Source organism: Ursus arctos, unplaced genomic scaffold (assembly GCF_023065955.2).
Source record: "Ursus arctos isolate Adak ecotype North America unplaced genomic scaffold, UrsArc2.0 scaffold_21, whole genome shotgun sequence".
In the NCBI taxonomy this organism is placed as follows: Eukaryota; Metazoa; Chordata; class Mammalia; order Carnivora; family Ursidae; genus Ursus; species Ursus arctos.
The window spans coordinates 50,951,359-50,976,147 of NW_026622886.1; the positions used below are offsets into that span (position 1 = coordinate 50,951,359).

General features: G+C 34.5%; 2 protein-coding genes and 1 pseudogene across 2 annotated transcripts; all 3 read left to right on the top strand.

Annotated features, from left to right (window-relative positions):
• The first annotated feature begins 279 nt into the window (after positions 1–279).
• On the top strand, positions 280–1,215 carry LOC125282627 (olfactory receptor 6C76-like). Its single transcript, XM_048217997.1, has one exon. The coding sequence runs from the start codon at positions 280–282 to the stop codon at positions 1,213–1,215; it is 936 nt and encodes a 311-aa protein (XP_048073954.1).
• A 12,839-nt stretch (positions 1,216–14,054) lies between these two features.
• On the top strand, positions 14,055–15,181 carry LOC125282654 (olfactory receptor 6C65-like; annotated as a pseudogene).
• Positions 15,182–18,951: 3,770 nt separating this feature from the next.
• On the top strand, positions 18,952–22,435 carry LOC125282655 (olfactory receptor 6C76-like). The gene is given in 3 exon segments (XM_048218114.2): positions 18,952–18,992; positions 21,566–21,714; positions 21,717–22,435. Coding segments are annotated over 3 exon segments (909 nt in total).
• The last annotated feature ends 2,354 nt before the right edge of the window (positions 22,436–24,789 follow it).

Here is a 24,789-nt window from a genome sequence, read left to right on the forward strand (position 1 = left end):
GCATATTTTTCATATACAGATGTGTTTATTAGATCTATCAAGTGACTCACTCAATGTTACATGGCTAGGGTCTATAAGGAAATACTGGGTATAAGTTTCTTTGTCCTGGCTCATATATATTTTCAGAATTTAGTACAATTTGGTGGCTAATTTATTGGTCCATTTTATGTCTTATATATTTCTTAAGCCAGCAGAAGTGATAAAAAAATAATCCTGGACTCACAAAAATTATTGTTTCTTGTTTGCATTTACAGACCTGGAAGAAGTCAGCAATAAGAAATGAAAAATCAAACATCTGTGAAAGAGTTCATTCTTCTGAGATTAACAGATGACCCAGAGCTAAATATTTTGATTTTTCTATTTCTATTTTTCACTTATATACTGAGTATAACTGGAAACCTGACAATTATTACCCTCACTCTGATAGATCCTCACCTTAAAACTCCCATGTATTTCTTCCTTAGGAATTTCTCTTTTCTAGAAATCTCATTCACAACAGTTTGTATTCCTAGATTTCTGGTGAGCATTATAACAGGAGATATGACCATTTCCTATAAATCTTGCATGGCACAGGTGTTTTTCTTCATACTCTTTGGTTCAACAGAATTTTTTCTTTTGACTGCTATGTCTTATGATCGGTACGTAGCTATCTGTAAGCCATTGCATTACACAACAATAATGAACAGCAGAGTCTGCAACCAGCTTGTAATTAGCTCTTGGCTGGCTGGATTTCTCATTATTTTTCCACCTGTGATCATGGGACTTCAACTGGATTTCTGTGACTCCAACATCATTGATCACTTCACATGTGACTCTTCTCCTATGCTATTGATCTCCTGCACAGACACAGCATTCCTAGAACTCATGGGATTCTTCCTGGCAGTATTCACGCTCATGGTAACCTTAGTATTAGTGGTTCTTTCCTATGTATTCATCCTTAAAACAATTCTGAGAATCCCCTCTGCCGAGCAAAGGAAAAAGGCCTTTTCCACTTGTTCCTCACACATGATTGTTGTCTCTATTTCTTATGGAAGTTGCATTTTCATGTATGTCAAAACTTCAGCAAAAGAAGGAGTGGCTCTGACCAAGGGTATAGCTGTGCTCAATACCTCTGTTGCCCCAATGCTAAATCCTTTTATTTACTCCCTAAGGAACCAGCAGGTAAAGCAGTCCTTTAAGAACTTAGCCAACAGATGCTTCTCAAATAAATTGTAATCATAAAGAAATACATTACCTCAATTTTAAATGGAACCTATGTCTAACACAATGTTAACATTGTTATATTTCTCCAACCACTATGATATTCAACTTCCTTTCCTTCAGCTCTTATTCTCCATTTATTCTATTTTGGCCTCACTCAGTTCAACTTTCTTTTTACATTTACATGCTCTGAAAATTTTCTAAGCGTGAGTGATTTGATGTCACGTAAGTGAGGATAACACTTAACAAGAATGCCAGAATTTAGTTTTAACAATCATTGAAAGAATTTTCTCTTTGCACACTAATCAAAGTCTAGATAAAATTCTAAGTAATTCTAAAAAGTTATTTCTCCCAGTGCACGAGCATTGAGTATTAATGTAATTTCATCTGTGAGGTAAAGTCTCCTACCTCTAGTGTGCTTTTATTTGTCCTTGTATCTCCTAGGGTTTTTATATTAAAAATGTTGATCTGTGCTATTTGGGACATAGGCGTTATATCTTCATGGTGAATTTTATCCTTTAATATTATAACATATCTTGTTTAATGTCTTTTCCGGACTAAATTCCAAATTTACTACAAGTATGGCATTGCCATTTCTGTAAAATCCCTATATTTTCACCACAAGCATTTTGAGTGAACTACACTGATGATTATTCCACAGCCCATTACTTTCTTTTAATTTGCTGATGCTGAGCTGGAGCTTATCTGACACTCCCTTGGAAAGAACCTGGTTTCCTGTGATCCAATTTCCTTTTTTTATTTTTTATTTTTTTGGAAATTAAAACCATGTGTTTTCTATCTCCCAGGTAGTTCTCAAAATTTCTGGCACACTGATGGCACCCTATAATGTTTTCTAGTATTCGTATGGTTTCATTATCTTAAAAATGGAAAATACATCTTTCAGAATTTTTATGGACATTGGAGGGTGTGGATTTAAGCATGTTTGCACTATCTAAAACTTGACATAAATCTTTCTTATAAGAAGTTCTTAATTATTGCTCTACGGTTACAAGAATAAAACTTAATATAGTATTTGTCCACTTGCTTCTTTCCTGTCCTCTCCCACAAGCAATGCATGAAATCATTTAACTTACCATCAGAACATTTTTCCTTAATATTTATTTGAATTCTCAGTGCTTTGGTTCTCTTTTCTCACTGTAAAAAGTTCTTCTGATAAGTGTTTACAGAAACAGGGTAACACATAATCAAAAACAGGTGAAAATTAAATTCTGAGAGCATGAATGTCTAAAACATCTGTGATATTTCCAACTGTGTCTCAGCAAAAATATTTACTATATCTGCTTGTAAAAAGTGTTTCACTCAATTTGATATTAACTTTTTAAAATAATTTTTATTTTTTATATTAGTCACCATACAGTACATCCCCAGTTTTTGATGCAATGTTCCATGATTCATTATTTGCATATAACACCCAGTGCACCATGCAATATGTGCCCTCCTTACTACCCATCACCAGCCTATCCCAATCCCCCCCCCATCCCTCTGAAGCCCTCAGTTTGTAGGGTCCACAGTTAGAACTGGGAAGTACAGTGGACTCTCTTCTTAGGCATCATAGATGTGAATTTTCCACCTACTCCAGAATTATGTTCTTATTTCTTTCTTTGCTTTACAAAGCTTTTCATTTTTCCAGTTGTTGCTTTGGAGATTCTATGTAAATGTAAATACGTGCTTTGCATCTATTGATGCAGGTACGACTCAGACAGTGTGGTGTTCAATAAAGTCCTGATGCTTCAATGCATACAGGCAGAGAGAACTAGTGTGCTAGCTAGTGTTTAAAACCAATGATCAGAAAACAATACACAGACATAAATGTTACTAATATAATTTACAAATAATAATAAAACATTCAATAAACTTAATTGGAAATTCTATGTGCAAAACTGATTTTCACAGAATGATTTCATTTATTTTTACCAAACTCATCTCCATAACTAATCTGTTTGCATATCAACCACAATTTAACAAATGCAGTTAAATTTAACAATGCAGCACTCAAATGCACAATTATAGTCAGAAGTTTCAGTACACTCAATAATTAATATAGAAGGTTGAAAAAAAAAACAATAAAGATGTGGAAGAGTTGAACAATCTTATCAACCAAATTGACCTTATTGAGATTTTCAGAACATTCCATCCAACATCGACAGAATACTTACTCTTTCCAGTATTACACAAAACATTATCATAATAGATCATAACCTGAGTGACTAAAGAGTCTCAATAAGTTCACAACATTCAAGTCATGCCTAGTATGTTACTGAACACTATGTAATAAACTTACAAATCATTATGGAAAGATATCTGGAAAAATCCACTAATATTTGCAAACTAAGATATATATAATCCCTGGGTTGAAGGAAATCAAAGAAAAATTAAAATGCCATGTGAACAAAATAAACATAAAATTACAACATAACAAAATTTGTGGGATGCAGCTAAAGAAACTTAAGACTCTAAAATTAGGAAAGAAGAAAATCCTCAGATCAATGACCTCAGCTTCCACCTCAATCAGCTATCAACATAGTAAAGCAAATTTAACTCAGAGTAACCAGATGAAAGGGAGTAATAAAGACCAATGTGGAAATCAGTGAAATAGAAAACAGAAAAATAAGAAAATATCAATAAAACCAAATCTGATTTCTTGAAAATATCATCAAAATTGATAAATTTTTAGCCAGATTGATGAGAAAAATACAGAGTAGATACAAATTACCATTATCAGAGAAGACCAAGTCTTATCACTGATATTCTACAGTTACTGAGCAAATAATATGGAGGTTTTTGAACAACTTTATGTCAATTAATTAAAAAACATAAAGAAATGGAAAAACAACAAAATTCTGTTCAAGAAAAAAACAATAAATCCCATTCAAGAAAGAAAATTGATGACAGGTCTATATCTAGTGTAGAAATTGAACTTATAATTAAGAAATATCTCACAAAGTAAATTCCACATTCACCAGTGGTTGCTACAAAATATTTAAGGAAGCAATGCTAATAATTGTACACAACTGTCCCAGAATATATTGCAGTAGGGAATACTATCCAACTTATCCTATGAGAATAGAATTATCCAGAGAGCAAAATCAGGAAATAGATATTATTAGGAAAATATGGTAACAAATTTCACTTGTGAACAAGCTGCAAATATTTAAAATAATGGCAAATAAATCTAGAAATATGTAAAAAGTTTAATTAATTTTGATCAAGTGAAGTTTTTCTTAATAGTTGCAGAAAAATGTCCAAAAAGCATATCAAATAAAAACTCTCAGAATGCACTTGTGGGGGCGCCTGGGTGGCACAGCAGTTAAGCGTCTGCCTTCGGCTCAGGGCGTGATCCTGGCGTTATGGGATCGAGCCCCACATCAGGCTCCTCCGCTGGGAGCCTGCTTCTTCCTCTCCCACTCCCCCTGCTTGTGTTCCCTCTCTCGTGGGCTGTCTCTATCTCTGTCAAATAAATAAATAAAATCTTTAAAAAAAAAAAAGAATGCACTTGTGATGAGCACTGGGTGTTGTATGTAAGTGTTGGATCACCAAATTGTACACCTGAAACTAATATTACACTGTAAAAGAAACAAAAACAAAAAACACTCAATGAATTGATTTAATAAGTGGCAAATATCAAAAAGGACATCCAAAATATACTTAAAAAAAAAGAAAAAGAAAGAAAAAAAAATAATTAAACTACAGCTAACGTCTTAATTCATTGTGGAAGTCTGAACAATCTGATGCTAAGAAAAAGAATAAGGCCAGGACGGTCACTCTTGATACATCTATTTAATATTATACATTAGATTCTGGGGCACCTGGGTGGCTCAATTGGTTGAATGTCAGACTCTTGGTTTTGGCTCAGGTCATGATCTCAAGGTCATGAGATCAAGCCTTGCATCAGGCTCCACACTCAGCGGGGAGTCTCCCTGAGATTATCTGACTCCCTCTCCCTCTGCCCCTCCACCCCATGCTGTCTCTCTAAAATAAGTAAGTAAGAAAGTAAGTAAGTAAGTAAATCTTTAAAAAATATGTATTATATGGTAGATTCTAATTTATATAATGAAGTTTTAAAAAGGGAAAAAGCATTCAGACTAACAGGAAGAAGCAAAACAGATTTTATTTATGCAGACAACATAAGCACCTTTATAGAAAATCCTATTGACTTCTTGTTTCAGCTCCATCTTTTAGAGTTTGAAAGTCATCACTTCTGCCTTATAAAGGTCAATAACCTTACTTGAACCCATGGTAGAAGTGAAGTTGCAGAGCAATGGCACCCTGAAATCTAGAGACACAGGAAAATCCAGAGTCCCAGTTGATATCTAATTTCACAGAGCATAAGTCACAGGAACCATATATAGGTAGGAACACTAATAATAGTAATTTTGGCAAATTCCTGGGCACTGAGTGGTTCCTCAAGTTGAAGAACCAGGAAAGATCTCTTGACTCAGGCAAAGATATGGAAGAGTAACTATTCTGAAAAAAATCCCAGGATATTCTTCACACAAAGGCCGACACTCCAAGGGAAAAGATTTTGTGAGAAACACTTATGAAGGCTTAGGAACACAGGCTCACTAAAGACTGAGATTTAATCATAAGATTATAGAATGCTATCCCTCTGCCACAATTTACAACCATACCAACATATATCAAAGTATCTCCACCAATATACTTGATAATTTCAAAGGGGAACTTTATGATGGAGAGACCGGGAAGATACCCATTAACCAAGTTAACAAAGTTAACATCAGTAATAAGATGTAGATATCATATACTCCCTGATACAATACACTGAAAAGGGCATACTATCTCTATGGCATTCTCCACAAAATGTATAACCTTGATATAATCAGGAGAAAACAGCAGACAAACAAAATTGGGAACCTTTCTATAAAATAGAGTACTGATCAGTACTCTTCAAATATATTAAGGTCATGAAAAACAAGGAAAGACAGGAAATTTCACACACTGGAGAAAACTAAGGAACGTGATCTCTAATACTATGAAGATTCAGGATTTGATCCTCAGCAAGTAAAGAACATGGACAGAAAAACTGGTGAGAATCCAAATAAAATCTGTCCTTCAATTATTTGTATTGTACCAAAGCTAATTTCTTAGTTTTGATAATATTCCATGGTTGCATAAGACACTGCACTTAGAGGAAGCTGAGCAAAATATAGAAACAAATTCTGTACTATTTTTGCAAGTTTTCTAAATCTGAAATTATTGCAAAATGAAGCTCTTTTTAAAATCCTGTATTTAATCCTATCTTCCTAAATGCAAGAAACCACTCTACTAGCCATGTACAACCTCATAAAATGGTACATGCTATGGCTACACCATCACCCTCTTATTCAGACATGTCTTTGAATTCCTTATTGATGAAAAAAAAAAGAATTTAAATTACATAGACATCATAGTTACTTTATTTCCAACCAGCTCACAGATTTTAAGATCATTTTGAAGGGCACTGTTCAATAATTCTCTATCTTATAGAGTCAAGTATAATTATATCAAGTTAGCCCCTGAGGAATATTTCTATTGTGGAGCCAACAGTGAAACTGTCTCACACATAGCTTAAAGAATCAGTTTTCAGGTAGCTGAGGCAGGCTTCAAAACCACATTGTGTTAGCTACTGAACTATTCTGCCTTTTGGGGTTATAATTACTTTTAATATATACTAGCCCAGAGAAGTCAGATTATAGAAAAAAATCTATAAATACTCCATGACATATACTCTTTTTTTAGTTCTTCCATAAATCTAGAATAATGGTTCCTTAAGGATACAAAAATACTAATTCAAAGAGATACGTGCCCCTCAATGTTTACTGCAGCATTATCAACAATAGCCAAATTATGGAGAGAGCCAAGATGTCCACCAACTGAAGAATGGATAAAGAGTGGTATAGATATACAATGGAATATTCCTCAGCCATCAAAAAGAATGAAATCTTGCCATTTGCAATGATGTGGATTGAGCTAGGGAGTATTATGCTATGCAAAATAACTTGGAGAAAGACATCATATGATTTCACTCATATGTGGAATTTAAGAAACAAAACAAACATGTTGAGGAGAGAAAGAGAGGCAAATCAAGAAACAGACTATAGAGAACAAACTGATGGTTACCAGAGGGGTGGTGGGTGGAAGGCTGGGTTAAATGGGTGATGGGGATTAAGGAGGGCACTGGTGATGAGAACCAGGCATTGTATGTAAATGATGAATCACTAAATTCTACATCTGAAACTAATATTGTACTGTATGTTAACTAACAGAATTTAAATAAAAACTTGGATAGAATAATGGTTTCTTGAACTTTCTTGTTGACATTTTATTGAATCAATTTTGAGCATTTCTCCCCTAGGATTATTTCTTTCCAATAACATATACAGATAGATGATAGATAGATGATAGATAGATGATAGATGATAGATAGATAGATAGATGATTGATAGATGATAGATAGATAGATTGATTGATTGATTGATAATAGATAGGTAGGCAGATAAAATTTCCTTTCACAGTGTTTGGAAAACTGTTTCCACCAGAGAATTAAGATTATTTTATCTGCATCTTTCAAAGCAGAGGTGTGAGAGAATAGAACCATCCTAAGGGAAAATACTTTTATAAGACCCTATATATGTTTGTGAGAGAAGCTGTTAGCATGTGCTAAGGTGTGTTGTTTGTTTACTATAGAAGAAAGAGTCAAATAGGTAAGACATACAAGTCAGAAAGATATTTTTTAAATATGTTATAGATAAATTATATCCAACATTTTTTATTTCTATATTTTTTGTTTTGATAATTACTTTTTTATCAAATATTTTGAGTATAGTTGACACACAATGTTACACTAATTTCACATAACTTAGTGATGTGACAAGTTTATACATTACGCTTTGTTTTCCAGAAGTGTAGCTACCATCTGTCCCATTACATTGCTATTACAATCATTAACTGCATTCCTTCTGCTGTGATTTTTGACTTATTCATTCCATAACTGAAAGGCTGTCTCTCCTTCTCTCCTCACCCATTTAGCCCAGCCCTCCAGCCCTCCCCCTCTGGCAACCAGCAGTTTGTTCTCCATACTTATAGATCTGATTCTGTTTTTTGTTTGTTTATTCATTTGTTGTTGTTGTTGTTGTTGTTTTTAGATTTCACTTATGAGTGGAATCATATGATATTTGTCTTTCTCATTTGTCTGATTTAATTCACTTAGCATAATACTCACTAGGTCCAACCACATTGTCACAAATAGCAAGATTTCATTTTTTTGTGGCTGAGTAATATTCCATTGTACATTATTATTTTTCTTTTTGAGGGTAGATATTGCATTTTCAGAAGAGCTTTATACTGAAATATATGAGAATACAATGAGTTAATGTAGGAATAGTAAATTAATATATGATGTAATAAATAATAGAGTTTTTGAAATATTTAGTTTCTATATACCACAAAATCATTTTTTCTCTGAGAGAAAAAGACAACAATGATTTTTTTAAGTGTGTGAATATTTTGTTTACTGGTGTCATAGCTTTCTTATTTCTTCACCTAATTTACAGCTAAAATAAAGAATACAGTAATAAAGAAGGAAAGTAATAAGAAATTACACAGAAGTAACAGAGTTTATTCTTCCTGAGTTGACAAATCACCCAGGGTGACAAGTTGTAGTTCTCATATATCTTCTTGTTACCTACATGCTAAGTGTGCTAAGTGTGACTGGGAACCTGATTATTATCACAAACAATCACCCTTTCAGATCTCTACCTGCAGACTTAAACGTACTTCTCTCAGAACTTCTCATTTCTAAAAATATAATTCAAGTCTGTCTGCCTGTCAGATTCTTTGTTACCCCTGTGACAGAGGATAGAACCATTCCCTACAATGGTTATGTGGTTCAGCCACCATAGTCACTATGCTATACATTATATTCCCAGGATGTGTTTATCTTATAACTGGGAGTTTGTACCTTTTGACCACCTTCACCCATTACCCACATTTCTATCCCCTGCCACTGGCAATCATCAATCTGCTCTCTATATCTATGAGTTTGTTTTGTTTTGTAGTTGAGATTCCCACATATACGTGAGATCATACTGTATTTGTCTTCTTCTGTCTGACATATAACTTAGCACAATGCACTCAAGGTGCATCCATATTGTTGCAAACGGCATGATTTCTTTATTATAGTTGAGTAATATTCCATTCCATATATATATCACATTTTCTTTATCCATTCATCCATCCATGGACTCTTAGATTGCTATTATGTCTTAGTTATTATCAATAATGCTGCAATAAACATGGGAGTGCAGACATCTTTTCAAGTTAATGTTTTTATGTCCTCCAGATGAATACCCAAAAGTAAAATTGCTGGATCATAGGGTAGTTCTTTTTAGTTTTCTGAAGACCCTCCATATGGTTTTCCATAGTGGCTGCACCAATTTACATTCACACCAATAGTGCACAAGTGTGCCCTTTTCTCTATATCCTCTCCAACACTTGTTATTTCTTGTATTTTTGAAAATAGCTCTTCTAACAAATATGTGATCTCACTGCAGTTTTGATTTCCATTTTCCTATGATTGGTACTGTTGAGCACCTTTTCATGAACCTGTTGGTTATTTGTAGGTCTTCTTTAGAAAAATATCTATTCAGTTTGTCTTCCTGTTTTTAATTGGATTGTTTCTTTGTTTGCTATAGAGTTGTAGGTGTTCTTTATTTATTTTGGATATTAACTCCTTATCAGATATATGATTTGCAAATATTTTCTCCCATTCCACAGGTTGCCTTTTCATGTTGGTGATTGCTTCTTTTGCTGTGCAAAGATTTTTAATTTGATATAGTCCCATTTGTTTATTTTGCTTTTGTTGCTTATGCTTTTGGTGTCATATTCAAAAAATCATTGTCAATACCAATGTCAAGGACTTTTTCCTATGTCTTCTTCTTTTCCTTTTATGAATCATTTATTAAGACTTTAAGATAATGGACAAAAGTATTCTTTCCAAATGGATTTTTTAAAGACATTCAGTTTTGTGGCTTTTTTTTTTTAGATGTAACTCAAATGAAAGAAAGAAAGAAAGAAAGAAAGAAAGAAAGAAAGAAAGAAAGAGAAAGAAAGAAAGAAAGAAAGAAAGAAAGAAAGAAAGAAAGAAAAAGAAAAAGAAAGAAAGAAGGAAAGAAAGGCAAAGACAAAGAAGGAAAGCAAAAAAATTCAAATTCAGTTGACTATCACTGAGTATATCCACTGCTTAAAGGTCAGGGTTTCCTGGCTGATATTGGTGTAAAAGTGAAGTAAAATCTCAAGATGGCCTTTTAGGTTTTATCTTGTCTTTACCATTATTGATATGAGACAGTTTACCATAATCATTACTTCTGGTCTTACAAATGCTCCCTTTTATGCAAAGTAACAACTAGTGTTTTAGCTTTGATTTCAGAGTGGGGCACAGACCACATGGTCTAACATTCCCATGACACCATTAATCAAAGCCTGGAATCCATTAGCTAGTGACCTAAAATTAAACTAAAATACCCATTATTGGGTCCCACATTTTACCTATTCCATCAAAATTCAAGTATGCAAATATTTATTTTAAGAAATTTAATAATCTGCTAATTCAACAACTAAAAATGCACGGTCTTCTCCAAAGAGAACCTCAACTGTACTGTAAAAAAAAATACTTCATCCTGTTTGTACTGTTGGGATTTTTTTCTAGGAGCATCAATGAGAATACCTTTTCTTTTAAAATAAGAATCAGAAAGATAATTTAAGAAATAATCAAGAAAGAGATACTTTTTTCATCAGTATTTCCTTTTACTTCATTCAAAGTCTAATATTATAGGTAGAATTCTATATTCCTCCAATATATAATGGCTCCCAAGGGAACCCAACTAAAAAGTATTGTCAAAATTAATTATATTTGAGATGCACTATTTTTCTGTCTCCAGAGATGTTTCTGTTAGGTTTCCCTCAAAAACAAACTCTCCAATAATGATATATACTCAAAAACACATAAAATTTGTCTTGCTTCTTTTGGAGAAAAGTTTTCTGGAAAACTTATATCACTGAGCAGTATCAGAAAAATCATGAAACACATGACATTTAAATTCCAAAACAAAATATTTTTGAAAGTATGCTCATTGGATTTTCTCATCCTCACAGACTGGATATTTGATCGAGAAATGCATGGATTGTAACAAAAGGGAATCTGAACAAAATCTTTAAATTTTAAATAATGAGTGCACAAATGTGAATCAAGTTTATAAATGTAAAAATGAAGGAACATTTTTCTATCTAAAACATTGTGCTTCTCTTATTACGCATAATCAGAAAAATATCTAAATTTAAACTATGACTTGGATCCATCAAGGACTATCATAAAGTGAGTATGTTTCATGTTAATTGACATTGTTAATTTATCTTTACAAATCATAGAACTCTAACAACTACTCTCTTTGAAATGTGTCATGAAAGTATCTTGTTAATTCTTCCATTATTTTCTCTTCCTATAGCTTCTTAAATTTGGCATAGCTGAGCTCATAAATGTATCACACTTGTTTAGGAAGAAGTCAGGTAGCATTTTTTCTTTTAGCCTGACCTAATCTTGTATGACCACCCATCGTCACACCAGCTGCAGGATAACCCCATGTTATTCTCATCTGCACATTCCTGACATTTCATACTTTGATTTTGTTATTAAATTAGACTATCCTCATAGTTTACTACATTATTGCCAATCTGGTTTCTCTCTTTCTAGCACAGAAGCCCCCTTATTTGTAGGGCATGTGTTTCAAGACCCCAGTGGATTTCTGAAACTATGAATAGTACTGAACCCTATATAGACTGTTTTTTCCATACACACATACATGCCTACGATAAAGTTTAATTTATAAATTAGGCACAGTAAGTGATCAATAACAACAATAAAACAAAGCAATTATAACAATGTATTGTAAAAATATGTGAGTACGGTCTCTCTCTCAACATATCTTATTGTAGTATATTCACCCTTCTTCTCTTCATGAGGTGAGATGATTAAATCCTTAAATGAGATGAAGTGAGGTGAAGATACCCATGTGACGTAGCATTAGGCTACTACTGACCTTTTTTTTTTTTAAAGATTGTATTTATTTATTTGGCAGAGAGAGCAGAAGCAGGGGGAGCAGTGGAGGGAGAGGGAGAAGCAGACCTCCCGCTGAGCAAGGAGCCTGATGTGGGGCTCGATCCCAGGACCCCAGGATCATGACTCGAGCTGAAGGCAGACACTTAAACGACTGAGCCACTCAGAAGTCCTACTAATGACCTTCTGATGAAGGTCAGAAGGAGGGCCTTCTGCCTCGAGACTGCAGTTGAAGGTGGGTAACTGAAACCGTGGAAAACAAAACCATGGATAAGGGAAGACTGCTGTACTGGTAGAAGCACCCCATGCTGAACTACATCGGTAAATATCTTTATTTAGTATTTATTAAGTATCTACCTCACTGGGATTCCAAAACTCTCATTACCTAAAGCTCCCGCTTTGTTGACACACACTGTCTGTTTATCTATCCGGATTGACTAGTTCAGAATAATCAATGCATGAATGCAGAGATGAACCCATACAGCCAAAGAAATCTCTGGATTTTTGAGGGCATTTTTAACCTGGTATTCATATACATTATTCAATCATTAATTTGTTCTTTAATTCATCAAATAAAATTGAATCAGAATTTGTGTTAAGCACTGGGAATGGTGCAGTCGAAGACATGGAAGTAACCTATCTACATACACTGTTTACACGACCTTGGGCAAGTTACAGAACCACTGTGTACCTCAGGTTCCTCATCTGCAGAGTGAGTCTCTTAGATAGACCTACCAGAAGCATGCTGGGGCACAAAATAAAGCTGTTTAGATCTTTGCCATAATATTAATACTAATGATAATAACAATAATAAAACTTTTAGATTTGTTGTATGATTATTAATTACTATTATCTCTGTTCCAATATACTTCTTTTCTCTATGACATCCTCGAAAACTACAGTTTAATAAACAAGAAAACTATCAGATTATTATTTTTGAAAGCGGAGTTTGACAAAAGCTGTCATGCAACAACTGTCTGAAATAATTAATCTTAGAGGGAATAATCTGATTTCTTTCACTGTTTATATAATTGACTATATTTAAAAAGTCCAATTTAAACAGCCCTTTTATACTATGACCTTGTTTGTTTATTTGTTTGTTTTAATAAGGGTTGTCATTGTTTGTGCCAACTTTAGTCAAAGAGTAGCAAACAGGGTCAATTTTATATAAAGGCTAAAGGGAATGGATTTCAGTGAATTCCCCATAAATACAGTATTTTCTGTTTGATTTTTTACTATAAATATAAAACAAGACTTATACAGAAAATATTGCATTCTGACTCAAAAATAAGTTTTTCAATGGCAAAATTAAAATATAGAATTTTATGGGCATTAAGTTTTCAAAAATAGTATATATTTCAATAACTTGTTTAATCTTCTCGAATTACTTCCACAATGAGGTAAGCTAAGTATTTATCATTATTTCTCTTTTTTATGACTGTAAAAAGACATCCTGTATGTTAAGGAAGTAATTAAAGTATATAGCTGGAAATTAAACATATTTAAACCTCAGTTTTTAAAAATAAAACAGATTAATGTTTCTCTACTAAACAAATTCTGATATGAGTTTGCAATTCTAATGAATAATTATTTTTTCACTTCTTGAGAATGCATGCTCTATCATTCTTTGTGCAGAATAAGAGCACTACAAATATATTTGAAATTATCAAGAGCTGACTTCCACTCTTATTTTTATCTACAGAGCTACAGAATCCAGAGTTTAGTCATGCCAAATAAGACATCACTTAGAGAATTCGTTCTGGACTCACCGACGACCAGAGTTACACACTGTGACATTCCTCTTCATGGAGATCACCTACTTATTGAGTGTAAGTGGAAACAAGACCATCGTCATGTTAACACTAGCAAATGTTCATTTGAAGACTCCCAGGTATTTCTTCCTCAGGAATTTCTCTTTCTTAGAAATTTCATTCACAACAGTCTGTATTCCTAGATTTTTTTTTTAAAGATTTTATTTATTTATCTGACAGAGATAGAGACAGCCAGCGAGAGAGGGAACACAAACAAGGGAAGTGGGAGAGGAAGAAGCAGGCTCATAGCAGAGGAGCCTGATGTGGGGCTCGATCCCACAACGCCGGGATCACGCCCTGAGCCGAAGGCAGACGCCCAACCGCTGTGCCACCCAGGCGCCCCTGTATTCCTAGATTTCTGATCAGCATTGCTACAGGAGACACAACCATTTCTTATAATGCTTGCATGACACAAGTATTTCTTTTACTCCTTCTCGGATCAACAGAGTTTTTTCTTCTGGCGGTAATGTCCTATGATCGTTACGTGGCTATCTGCAAACCTCTACGTTACACAACTATCATGAGTAACAAAGTCTGCAACTTTGTTGCAGGTGGTTTCCTTATTATCTTTCCTCCTGTGATGACGGGCCTCCGGCTGGATTGCCGTGACTCCAATATTATTGATCACTTTACTTGTGACTCTTCTCCTATGCTATCCATTGCTTGCACAGACATAACATTTCTAGAGCTCATGGCATTTTTGTTAGCAGTATTCACACTCATGGGAACTTTGGCCTTGGTGATACTCTCTTATACACTCATCCTTAGAACGATTCTGAAGGTCCCTTCCGCCCAGCAGAGGAAAAAGGCCTTTTCCACTTGTGCCTCTCATATGATTGTGGTTTCCATTTCTTATGGGAGTTGCATTTTCATGCACGTAAACACATCTGTGAAAGAAGGTGTGGCTTTGAGCAAAGGTGTAGCTGTACCTAATACCTCTGTTGCTCCCACGCTGAATCCCTTTATTTACACTGTACGGAATCAGCAGGTGAAACGGGCCCTTAAGGACTTCACCAAAAAACTGTTATCAAACAAGCACTAATAATTATGAACCCCGTAGCTAAAACCACAAATAAACCTTACATATATACAAATCATTGTTCTGGGTGGTAGGTACACACATGGATACGAAAGTTCCTGTCATTGCAGCACTTATTTCTAGGGAGGGGACACACACATTAAACAAGCAACATAACAGAAAAGTAAAATTCCTAGTACTTAAGTAAATGACAAATGCTGTGGGGGAAAAAAATGAAATACTTCAAGGAAAGGAGAGAAGAAACCAAATTAAATAGAGTGGTCAAGGGCTACCTGCATGGCTCAGTGGGTTAAGCAACTGACTCTTGATTTTGGCTCAAGTCATGATCTTAGGGTCATGAAATCAAGCCCTGTTTCAGGCTCCATGCAGGTGTGGAGTCTGCTTAAGATTCTCTCTCCCCCTTTGCTCTTCCTCCCCACCCCACCCCTGCCCACTCGCATGCAGGCTCTCTAAATAAATAAATGAATGAATAAATGAAAGAAGGAAGGAAAGAAGGCAGGCAGGAAGGAATGAATTAATGAATAAATAAATAAAGTGGTCAAAGACTTCAGTCATTTTAGAGGTCCTTTTTATTTCATTTTTCTTCTTTCAAACGTATTTTTCTATATTCTCTACCTTTTGTCTTTTCTGTAGTTTTCCTAGGTCCATATGGTCATCGTCTCATGCATGTCAAACATAGGGAGACCATGAGATATGACTCTAACTAAGCATTGTTCTCCACTTTCTAAAGTAGCAAGATCTAGATAACTAATCCAAATTCTACTTGAAAAGAAATGATCAGAAATACAATGCACAGCACTCCACAGTTAATGGATGGAATGGAACCTAACTTCAGGGCTTAGAAAACCATGCTTTATGATTACTTCTAGCAATTAGCTCTGTCTCCTGCCCACTCTTATTCCCCTATGCTATTGAATCAGATATTCAAAATCTGCATAGGGAAAAAAAGCTGATAAATAGTCATCATCTACTGTGAAAATGATTTATTTCAAGCTGTCTGGTTACTTTTCTACCAACTCTGCTCCATCAGAAATATTTGTCTATGTCTTTTCAGATTGTACAGCTCCTGTTAAACAACAAACTGGAATTTCGAGAGGCTGCAGCTGATGGGCAGGGTGTTCTCCTCCCATGAGTGCTATAAACTGGGTTACTCAGAATGCCTGTTTTTACACCACATGGAGTGACCTTAATTAATCAATTGTTTGATATATCATATATCAGAAAAGAGTTAGAGGTGGGAAATCATAAAAATCAGTCCATGAAGTTACTGAAAATCAATCCAGAGTTTGTACACACCTATTTAACAAGCCCATGAAGATCAGAGAACATATTTTATTGGTACTCTGATGAATAAGGGGAGTTCAAAGACAATCCACTTGCCTGCGCTGTTTTCCAACAATCACTCTAAGTCTCACGTTGTTTAATTAGTAGTAACAAAAATATTGGAATTACATGAAATTCAGGACCCTGAAAACTAAAAAACAAAAAAGTCAGTATGTGGAAAACCAAAGAAAATAAATATTATAAGGAAATTAAAATAAACAGTAAAGCTGATACAAATTAAAATTACTAAAAAAAACTTCTGTAATTCTAATATAAAAATTTGAGACAAATGTAAATATTTTAAGATTATAATATTCCAAGTACAGAAAAAAGAGTAAAATTGTATACTTACAAGATACTAATGCATTATGGTACTATGAGCAATTATATAAAAACACTCCTATTTTTAAATTGTTAGGATATAGTATTAATTAGCAAGTATTCATAAAGCAACAGATAATCTGAATATGTATTTTAACTATGGAAGGAATTGCTGGAAAAACATACAAAGTTCTAAGTGCTGTGCTTTTAAAAATTCCCAACATTTTATTAATATCTTGTTAGGTTCGTGAACCTTAGATGAATAAGCCATTCACGTAAAGTATTTGTGTGTGTGTGTGTGTGTGTGTGTGTGTGTGTGTGTGTGTATTCACACACTGTACTTTATTAGTGTATGGCCAAGTTTACTTACCAGAGCACACAGTGGAAGGACCTGAAAACCTTAATAAATTGAATGACTAGGCTCTGTGCTTGATCCATGTTTTGAGTTTTGATACCTAAAAACAGATTCTGTAATCCTCTATTTCTGTAGAAAATTGATACAGAGTATCACATAAAATGATTGAGAAGGGTTAAAAATAATTTTCTAACCTCAAGCATCAGGGTAACTATTAAAATGTTTAGAATAATAGAATTTTCCATGTAGAGGGGATTATAGATATATTCTCCTGCAGGGGTAGCAAATGAAAGAGACATGCCACTAACCTCCCTTTCCCGCAGCTATAGCAAATCATTGCAAATAAGTTCTAATGTTACTTATGCCTCGAAGAGTGAGGATCTGACCTCAGAATCCTTCTCAACTTGCTGCCAATACCATAAGAGTTGACCTACGAGATGAGATTCATTTGTACCCCTGATAAAGTAAACTTTCTCAATTGTGAGATGAAGAAAGTGAAACCCAGAAAGGGAAGGGAATTCTCCAAGGTGACTCAGTGAATCGGAACAAATTGAGATCTACATCCCAGTTCAGTTAATTTTCCATACACCATGCTGCCTACCTGCTTGGTCCTTTCCTGGTCATGGTTCCTAAACTAATTTATGCTTTCCAAACAAAGCATGCATGCCAAAAACTAGGAGCACTTTAAGGGAGCACATACAATATCAAACCCAGAAAGGAGAGTCATGGTATGTTTATTCCCCCAAGATGAGAAACCGCATCCCTCCCTAATCACCATAAAATGTCTTCTGACGGCCAATCCTCATCCTAAACTAATCACACACATCCTTCTTGCGTCTCAGCCTTATTCTCAATCCCTTGATATGCACTCCTTGGCAGGTATCCAGAAATGACTTTTGCTGAAAGTCTTCAGGACCCTGACACTCCTGCTTACTGTTGCTTATACCTCAAGGTTGTCCAGATAAATCCGGGGGCTGCCTGGGGGTGCACAAATGCTTTAGTGCTTCCTCCCTCTTCCCTGTAGTCCAGCTGTTTGTAGAGCTTCCCAGGGGAAAATGCCAAAGGGCCCCCTTTTCAGAACTGTGGTGAGAACACACAGCATGAGATCTACTCTCTTAAATTTTTAAGTGCACAATACAGTATTGCCAACTGTAGGCACAGTGTTATACAGCAGATGTCCTCCCCACTGCCCCTGGCAACCACCATTCCACTCTCTGTTTCTATGATTTTGACTGGTCTAGGTACCTCATTATAAGTGGAATTATACAGTATTTGTTCTTTTCTGTCTGGCTTATGAAAATTAGCATAAGATCTTCAAGGATCATTGATACTGCGTTTTATGTATCTAATTTCCTTCCCTTTTAATTCTGCATACTGTTACATTGTATGTGTACACCACATTTCTTTATCCATTCATCTACCAATGGACACTGAGGTTGCTACCATACTTTGGCTATTGTAAATAAGGCTGCAATAAACATATCTCTTTGAGTTTCTGATTTCAATTATTGTGGGTATACCTCCAGAAGTGGATTTGCAAGATTATATGGCAATGCTGTGTTTAGCTACATATAAAAATATATTAAAAATATGCATCCAAGGGTGGGGGGACAGGGGCATTTACGCTCTACCACGCTGGTAAGGGTTGAAAGTATTCATCTTTTGCATGCTGAGTTTGTGTTAAAATAGCCCTTCTTATTAAAGTATGAAACATAAACACCACTACTCTAGAGAAACATGTAAATATGTATGAACATTTTAAGTATGCAAAATTATGATCAGTAAATCTTTTTGTGGAAACTTAACACTCGAAAGGTAATAGGACGACAATGCTGAAATGCATATGTGTGTTCTACGCATTCTAATATTACTTATACCAGGAAAAGTTTCTTCAAATCATTTATTTATTTATTTATTTATTTATTTATTTATTTATTTATGAGAGCAGGGGAAGTGGTAGAGGGAGAGAATCTTCAAGCAGACTCCCTGCTGACAGGGGGCTCAATCCTGTGACCCATGAGATCACAACTTGAGTGGAAACCAAGAATCCAACACAACCGAATGAGCCACCCAGGCGCCCCCTGGGAAAATTTTAAATGCTCAGTAAAGAGGGATTTGATTCCTCATGGCATATCCATAAACTGAAACCATATTCAGCCATTAAAACTGACACTGGTAATGTTTATGCTAATATCAACTGGTTAACTATTGCTTAAAATGAAGATTTCCTAATTAGGTCTAAAATGCTTAAAATTAAATATATCACATGAAACAACTCCTTTAAATTGAAAATATCCATGTTGTCACTTTTGTTAAATTATACTTGCCTCTACAATGATGATAAAGTCTCTAATAATCCAATTATTAACTAAATATCTGGTTTTGAAGTAATTATTGCTTATACAAAAGCAATTTAAATATCCCAGTTTTCATTTATATAGTATGTTTTAACAAGAAGATACTATTTCAAAGAAGTTTTTTTAGTGTTATATTTATTCACAGTAGAATGAACTGTGCCTAATTTGCTCATTAACAAAGAATAGCTTTGGTGCACATTATATAATAAAATATGTCTTGGGTTTTACACTAACATGTTGAAAATAACATAGAAGCGTAAAGGTGAAATCTGAGTTGCTTCTAATTTTATATATAAACTGGTTATTTATTTATTTTCATTTTCTTTTAAGTAGGCTCCACACCAAGCATGGACCCCAACATGGGGCTTAAACTCACGACCCTGAGTTCGAGACCTGAAGTGATATCAAGAGTCAGACACTTAAATGATTGAGCCACCCAGATGCCCCTATATGTAAACTGTTTAGCTCAACTAAAAGAAATATTCTCTGAGGAAATTTTAGTTGGAATGATATATCTCAAAAGTCTTCAATAATTCTAAAATTATTTTATAAGCAATGGAACTAAGTGCTTTTCCTCGATAGTCTCTACTAGTTTGCCTTTCATACCATAAACTGATTCCCCACAGTGTTAAAAACGATAACAGAGGTCGTAGGAATATGAACATTAGAAAATGTTGGGGTTTTTTTGTGAAGGTTCCCTCCTCCCCCAAATACCTGGTCATCATCCTGCTGGATAATTTACTTAGACTTCTCCTGGGACACAGGTCCTAAAATAAACCAATTAAATACACTCACCAAAGTTGATCTTGTGCATGATTCATCAGTACCCTATTACTATTTTCCCAAAAGTCATTAAGAATTTATCGCAAAGGATGTTTTCCAAAGCAAAAAAATATATCTGTAGCAAAGCACATTAAAGGTGCTAGGTTTACTTTTTTCCTCAGGAAAATAAATGGAAATGGCCCTCTGTGAAATATCAGAATAGCTTATCCAAAAATAATTCTAAGTTGTTTTCCTTTTATGAATTTATCTGAAGATTTGCTAGTAAGATGGCAGGTGGGATATTTCAGGATTCCATGAGAAAATTGTTCCATTAAATATTTTGAGATGAAACATCAGGTTTTTATGGAAAATATACAGCTTTGTGGGAAGACAGGGAAAACAGTTATTTCTCCATGAAGCATTAGCCTACCACTTGTCTTTTGATTTAACAAACATTAATTTGCATTCAATATTTCACACTGACCATCAATCTTTTGATAATATGTAAGTATTCTCAGTTTATTTATCTTTGTATGTTTCAGCTTTATATATATCTTTAAATGTTTCAGCTTATATTTTATCATTATGTACCAGTGATTAGTCTTTGGTGTGTTTCTCTCTCTCGATATATAGAATATATTACCATATGTGTGTGTGTGTGTGTGTGTGTGTGTGTGTGTGTGTGTTCAATAGTTCGATAAATTAAAATGTAAAAATATTTTAAATGGTAATTTTTACCAATTAACTGAAATATGTGGAACATGACATACTTTCCTTAATATTGATATGTTTATACTTTAGAACGACTTGATGGATATTCCTGGTGTGGGTGTCCAAGATAGTTCTAAATATATATGTAAGCTGTTTGTATCTAATTTCTATATAAGAGTACTGCTGAACTTTGTTAACAATATTTTGTGAACATATTTTTGATGTTCAACTATTAACTAGATTTTTAAAAGTTATTTTATTAGGAATCTTGAAATAATAAAGTGAAAATCACTAAGTTAATTTTTATATAAAGATACCTTTCTTTAAAATTTTAATTCCAATATAGTTAACATATAGTGCCATATTATTTCCATGTATACTATACAGTGATCCAGCCGTTCCATACATCAGCCAGTGCTCATCGTAACAAGTGCACTCCTTAATACCCATCATCTGTTTCACCCATCTTCCCTTCCACCTCCCCTCTGGTAACCATCAGATTGTTCTCTGTAGTTAACAGTCTGTTTCTTGATTTAGAAAGACACCAACTTTTTAAAGAATTTTCTTCTTCCAATTTCTCACATATGTACTGAGTGTTACTGGAAATCTCACCGTCATCATTCTTACCTTGCTGGATTCCCACCTGAAGACCCCCATCTATTTTTTCCTCAGAAATTTCTCCTTCTTAGAAATTTCATTTACTTCTGTCTGAATCCTAGATTTTTGATCAGCATCCTAACTGGAGACAACTCTATTTCCTACAATGCTTGTGCAGCTCAGCTATTTTTCTTTATCTTTCTTGGCTCAACAGAGTGTTTTCTTCTGGCCTGTATGTCCCATGATCGTTACGTGGCTGTCTGCAAGCCTCTACATTATACAAGCATCATGAGTAACAAGATCTGCTACCAGCTTGTAGTCAGCTCTTGGCTGGCTGGTTTCTTGGTCATCTTCCCAGCACTGGCCATGGGCCTGCAGCTGGATTTCTGTGACTCCAATGTCATTGACCACTTCACCTGTGATTCTGCTCCTTTACTGCAAATCTCTTGCACAGACACAAGTACTCTAGAGCTCATGAGCTTTGTTTTATCTGTGCTTACTCTTATGTCCACTTTGACGTTAGTAATTCTCTCCTACTCTTACATCCTTAGAATAATTCTGAAAACCCCTTCAGCTCAACAAAGAAAAAAGGCCTTCTCAACCTGCTCCTCCCATATGATAGTTGTTTCTATCTCTTATGGAAGCTCCATCTTCATGTATGTGAAACCATTGGCAAAGGAAGGGGTTGCTTTGACAAAAGGTGTAGCTATGCTCAATACCTCTGTTGCTCCTATGCTGAATCCATTTATTTACACTTTAAGAAACCAGCAGGTGAAACAAGCACTTAAGGATATTGTGAGAAAGATACTTTTTTTAAAAACATTGATCTGACCATAATTTATAAGTAAAATATTGTGAAAATTAAAAGTAGGAAAGCTCACTGAAGTGGACTTGGGATGCTAGAAGAGGAAGCTGAAAGGGGGTAGCCATACCACTCAGTGTCAATTACAGGAAGAACTGTCAATTCCAGACCTCACCAGCAGAATGGAGGGCAGAAAAGAATCATTATTTACAGGCCCCAACAGGGAACATTGCATCTCCTATGATAAATTGACTACCTCTGCAACTCAGCCAATGAGAAATAATCATCACCCTAAATTCTTGCTATTCTCCAACGAACTTTTGTTCAAAACAACTTCAAGATTCCACCTTCTTCTCCATAAAGTAACATTCTTCTTTGTCGGATCTGCCTATAGCTTTCATGAACCAAACTGTAATTCTCATTCGTTATTCCCAAATAAACTCATTTTTTTCTGGTAAAATAACCAACTGTTTTGTTTTTAAGGTTAACAGTATACACACGACACTTTTCCCAGAGAACCAATAGATAATTCATTGTTTTATTTCTTCTCTCTCCTTACTTTTATCAATTCTCAGGAATACAATTATTTATGTTATTTGGATTCAATGTTCTTACAGGAACATCCTTATATGAATTTAAGCACAAAATCATTACAGAATGATTTGTAGTATTTTCCCCACAATATAACACAAAGAAATGACTAAATCACTTCTTACATAAATGTATGTGCTTCAGATATATTGTGTTGATATTTATCACTGCATAATCTATTCAAACAGCATATGGCATTAGTATTTTTAGTTATGAAATTATATATACATATGATTGTACCTACATATGTATGTACTTACATACGTGTGTGTGTGTGTGTGTGTGTGTGTGTGTATGTGTGTTTGCAAGTATATACACACTATTTGGAGTTATTTTAAGATTTTTTTTATGTATTCACTTGAGACAGAGAGAGACAGAGAGAGAGCATGAGCAGGGGAGAGAGGCAGAAGCAGACTCCCCTCTGAGCCAGGAGCCAGACACAGGGCTCGATTCCAGGACCCGGAGATCATAACCTGAGCTGAAGGCAGACACTTAACCATCTGAGCCACCCAGATGCATATATATATAGATATATATATATACACTGTTTTAATGATTTTTTAAATGATCCATAGAAGAAACTTACAGGATAGAGGGATACCAGATATACAAACAAACATTAAATTAAAAGTCACAATGTAGAGTAGGGGGACATTATTTCCTATGTTGATCATGAAATTCAATTCACAATTTACTTAATTCCAATATAAAAGAGAAAACTTGAATTACATGTTTGTCATTATGACAGCAAAGCAATAAGAGCTAGAGTAACCTTTAGTAGTTTTTTTTCTTTTGTCTTTAAAGCAATTTATTGTATGAGTACTTAAATAACAATAAACAATTAATAAACTATGCCATTAAGAACAAATTTCATGAGTGAAGAACTTTTCTAATTGGAGTTATTACTTAAAGGAAAGGCAATAGCATGTAATCATCTTCCTATAAAACATTTTACAGACAACTAGCATCATTTGGCTTGGTAGTGAAGCTCTCTAGGGACCTTTAACCAAGACTGTGGTTTATAATTATATAACCATACAATATCTTAGCCAATAGTATTGTTTTTTTCTCTAAGTTGTCTCAGTCTAATTTTGATAAGATTCACCTATTGTAGCATGTGGGATTATATTCAGCCTAATGCACATAAAAAATAAACCATCTCTTCTTGCTTAAAAATGAGAGTAAAACAGTTTTTAGGCAAGGAAAATACCATCCAATTTATATGAGTCATCTTCACTTGGCCTATTTGGTTGTATGGAAAGCACACATAACTGAAGATGCAGGGGCCCTTACAAGATAAAGACCACATATCAACACTCTTTAAACAGTGGCATCCTTCTGGTGAAGGGTCAACTGTTTGACTTGTCCAAGTGACATATTTGATCAGATTTGGACACTACCATTTGGAATCACAAGAGAGTCAAATATATAGATAGCACAATATAAATTTAATCACTTAAAAATTGTTACTAGTGTCTGGGATTGTCAGGTGCCTTATGGGAAGGAGCCACACTCTTATCATCAGCATACTAAGATGCTGAGAAAATCAGGGTGATATAGATAATAAATATCATTGTTCTTTTTCCTTTTTTTTCTTTTTCCCTTGACATCAAGATACATGATGAATCATCCTTTCACCTAATAGCATCTGTGACAAGTTTAAATGCTGTAGACCAAATGTATTTCTCCTAGAATACACCAAGTCCATAATGCCGAGTTCTGACTTTGGATATTTTGTGTGTGTTTTTACGATATGCTTAACTCCCTTTAAATGACTTGTACCAACTTTATT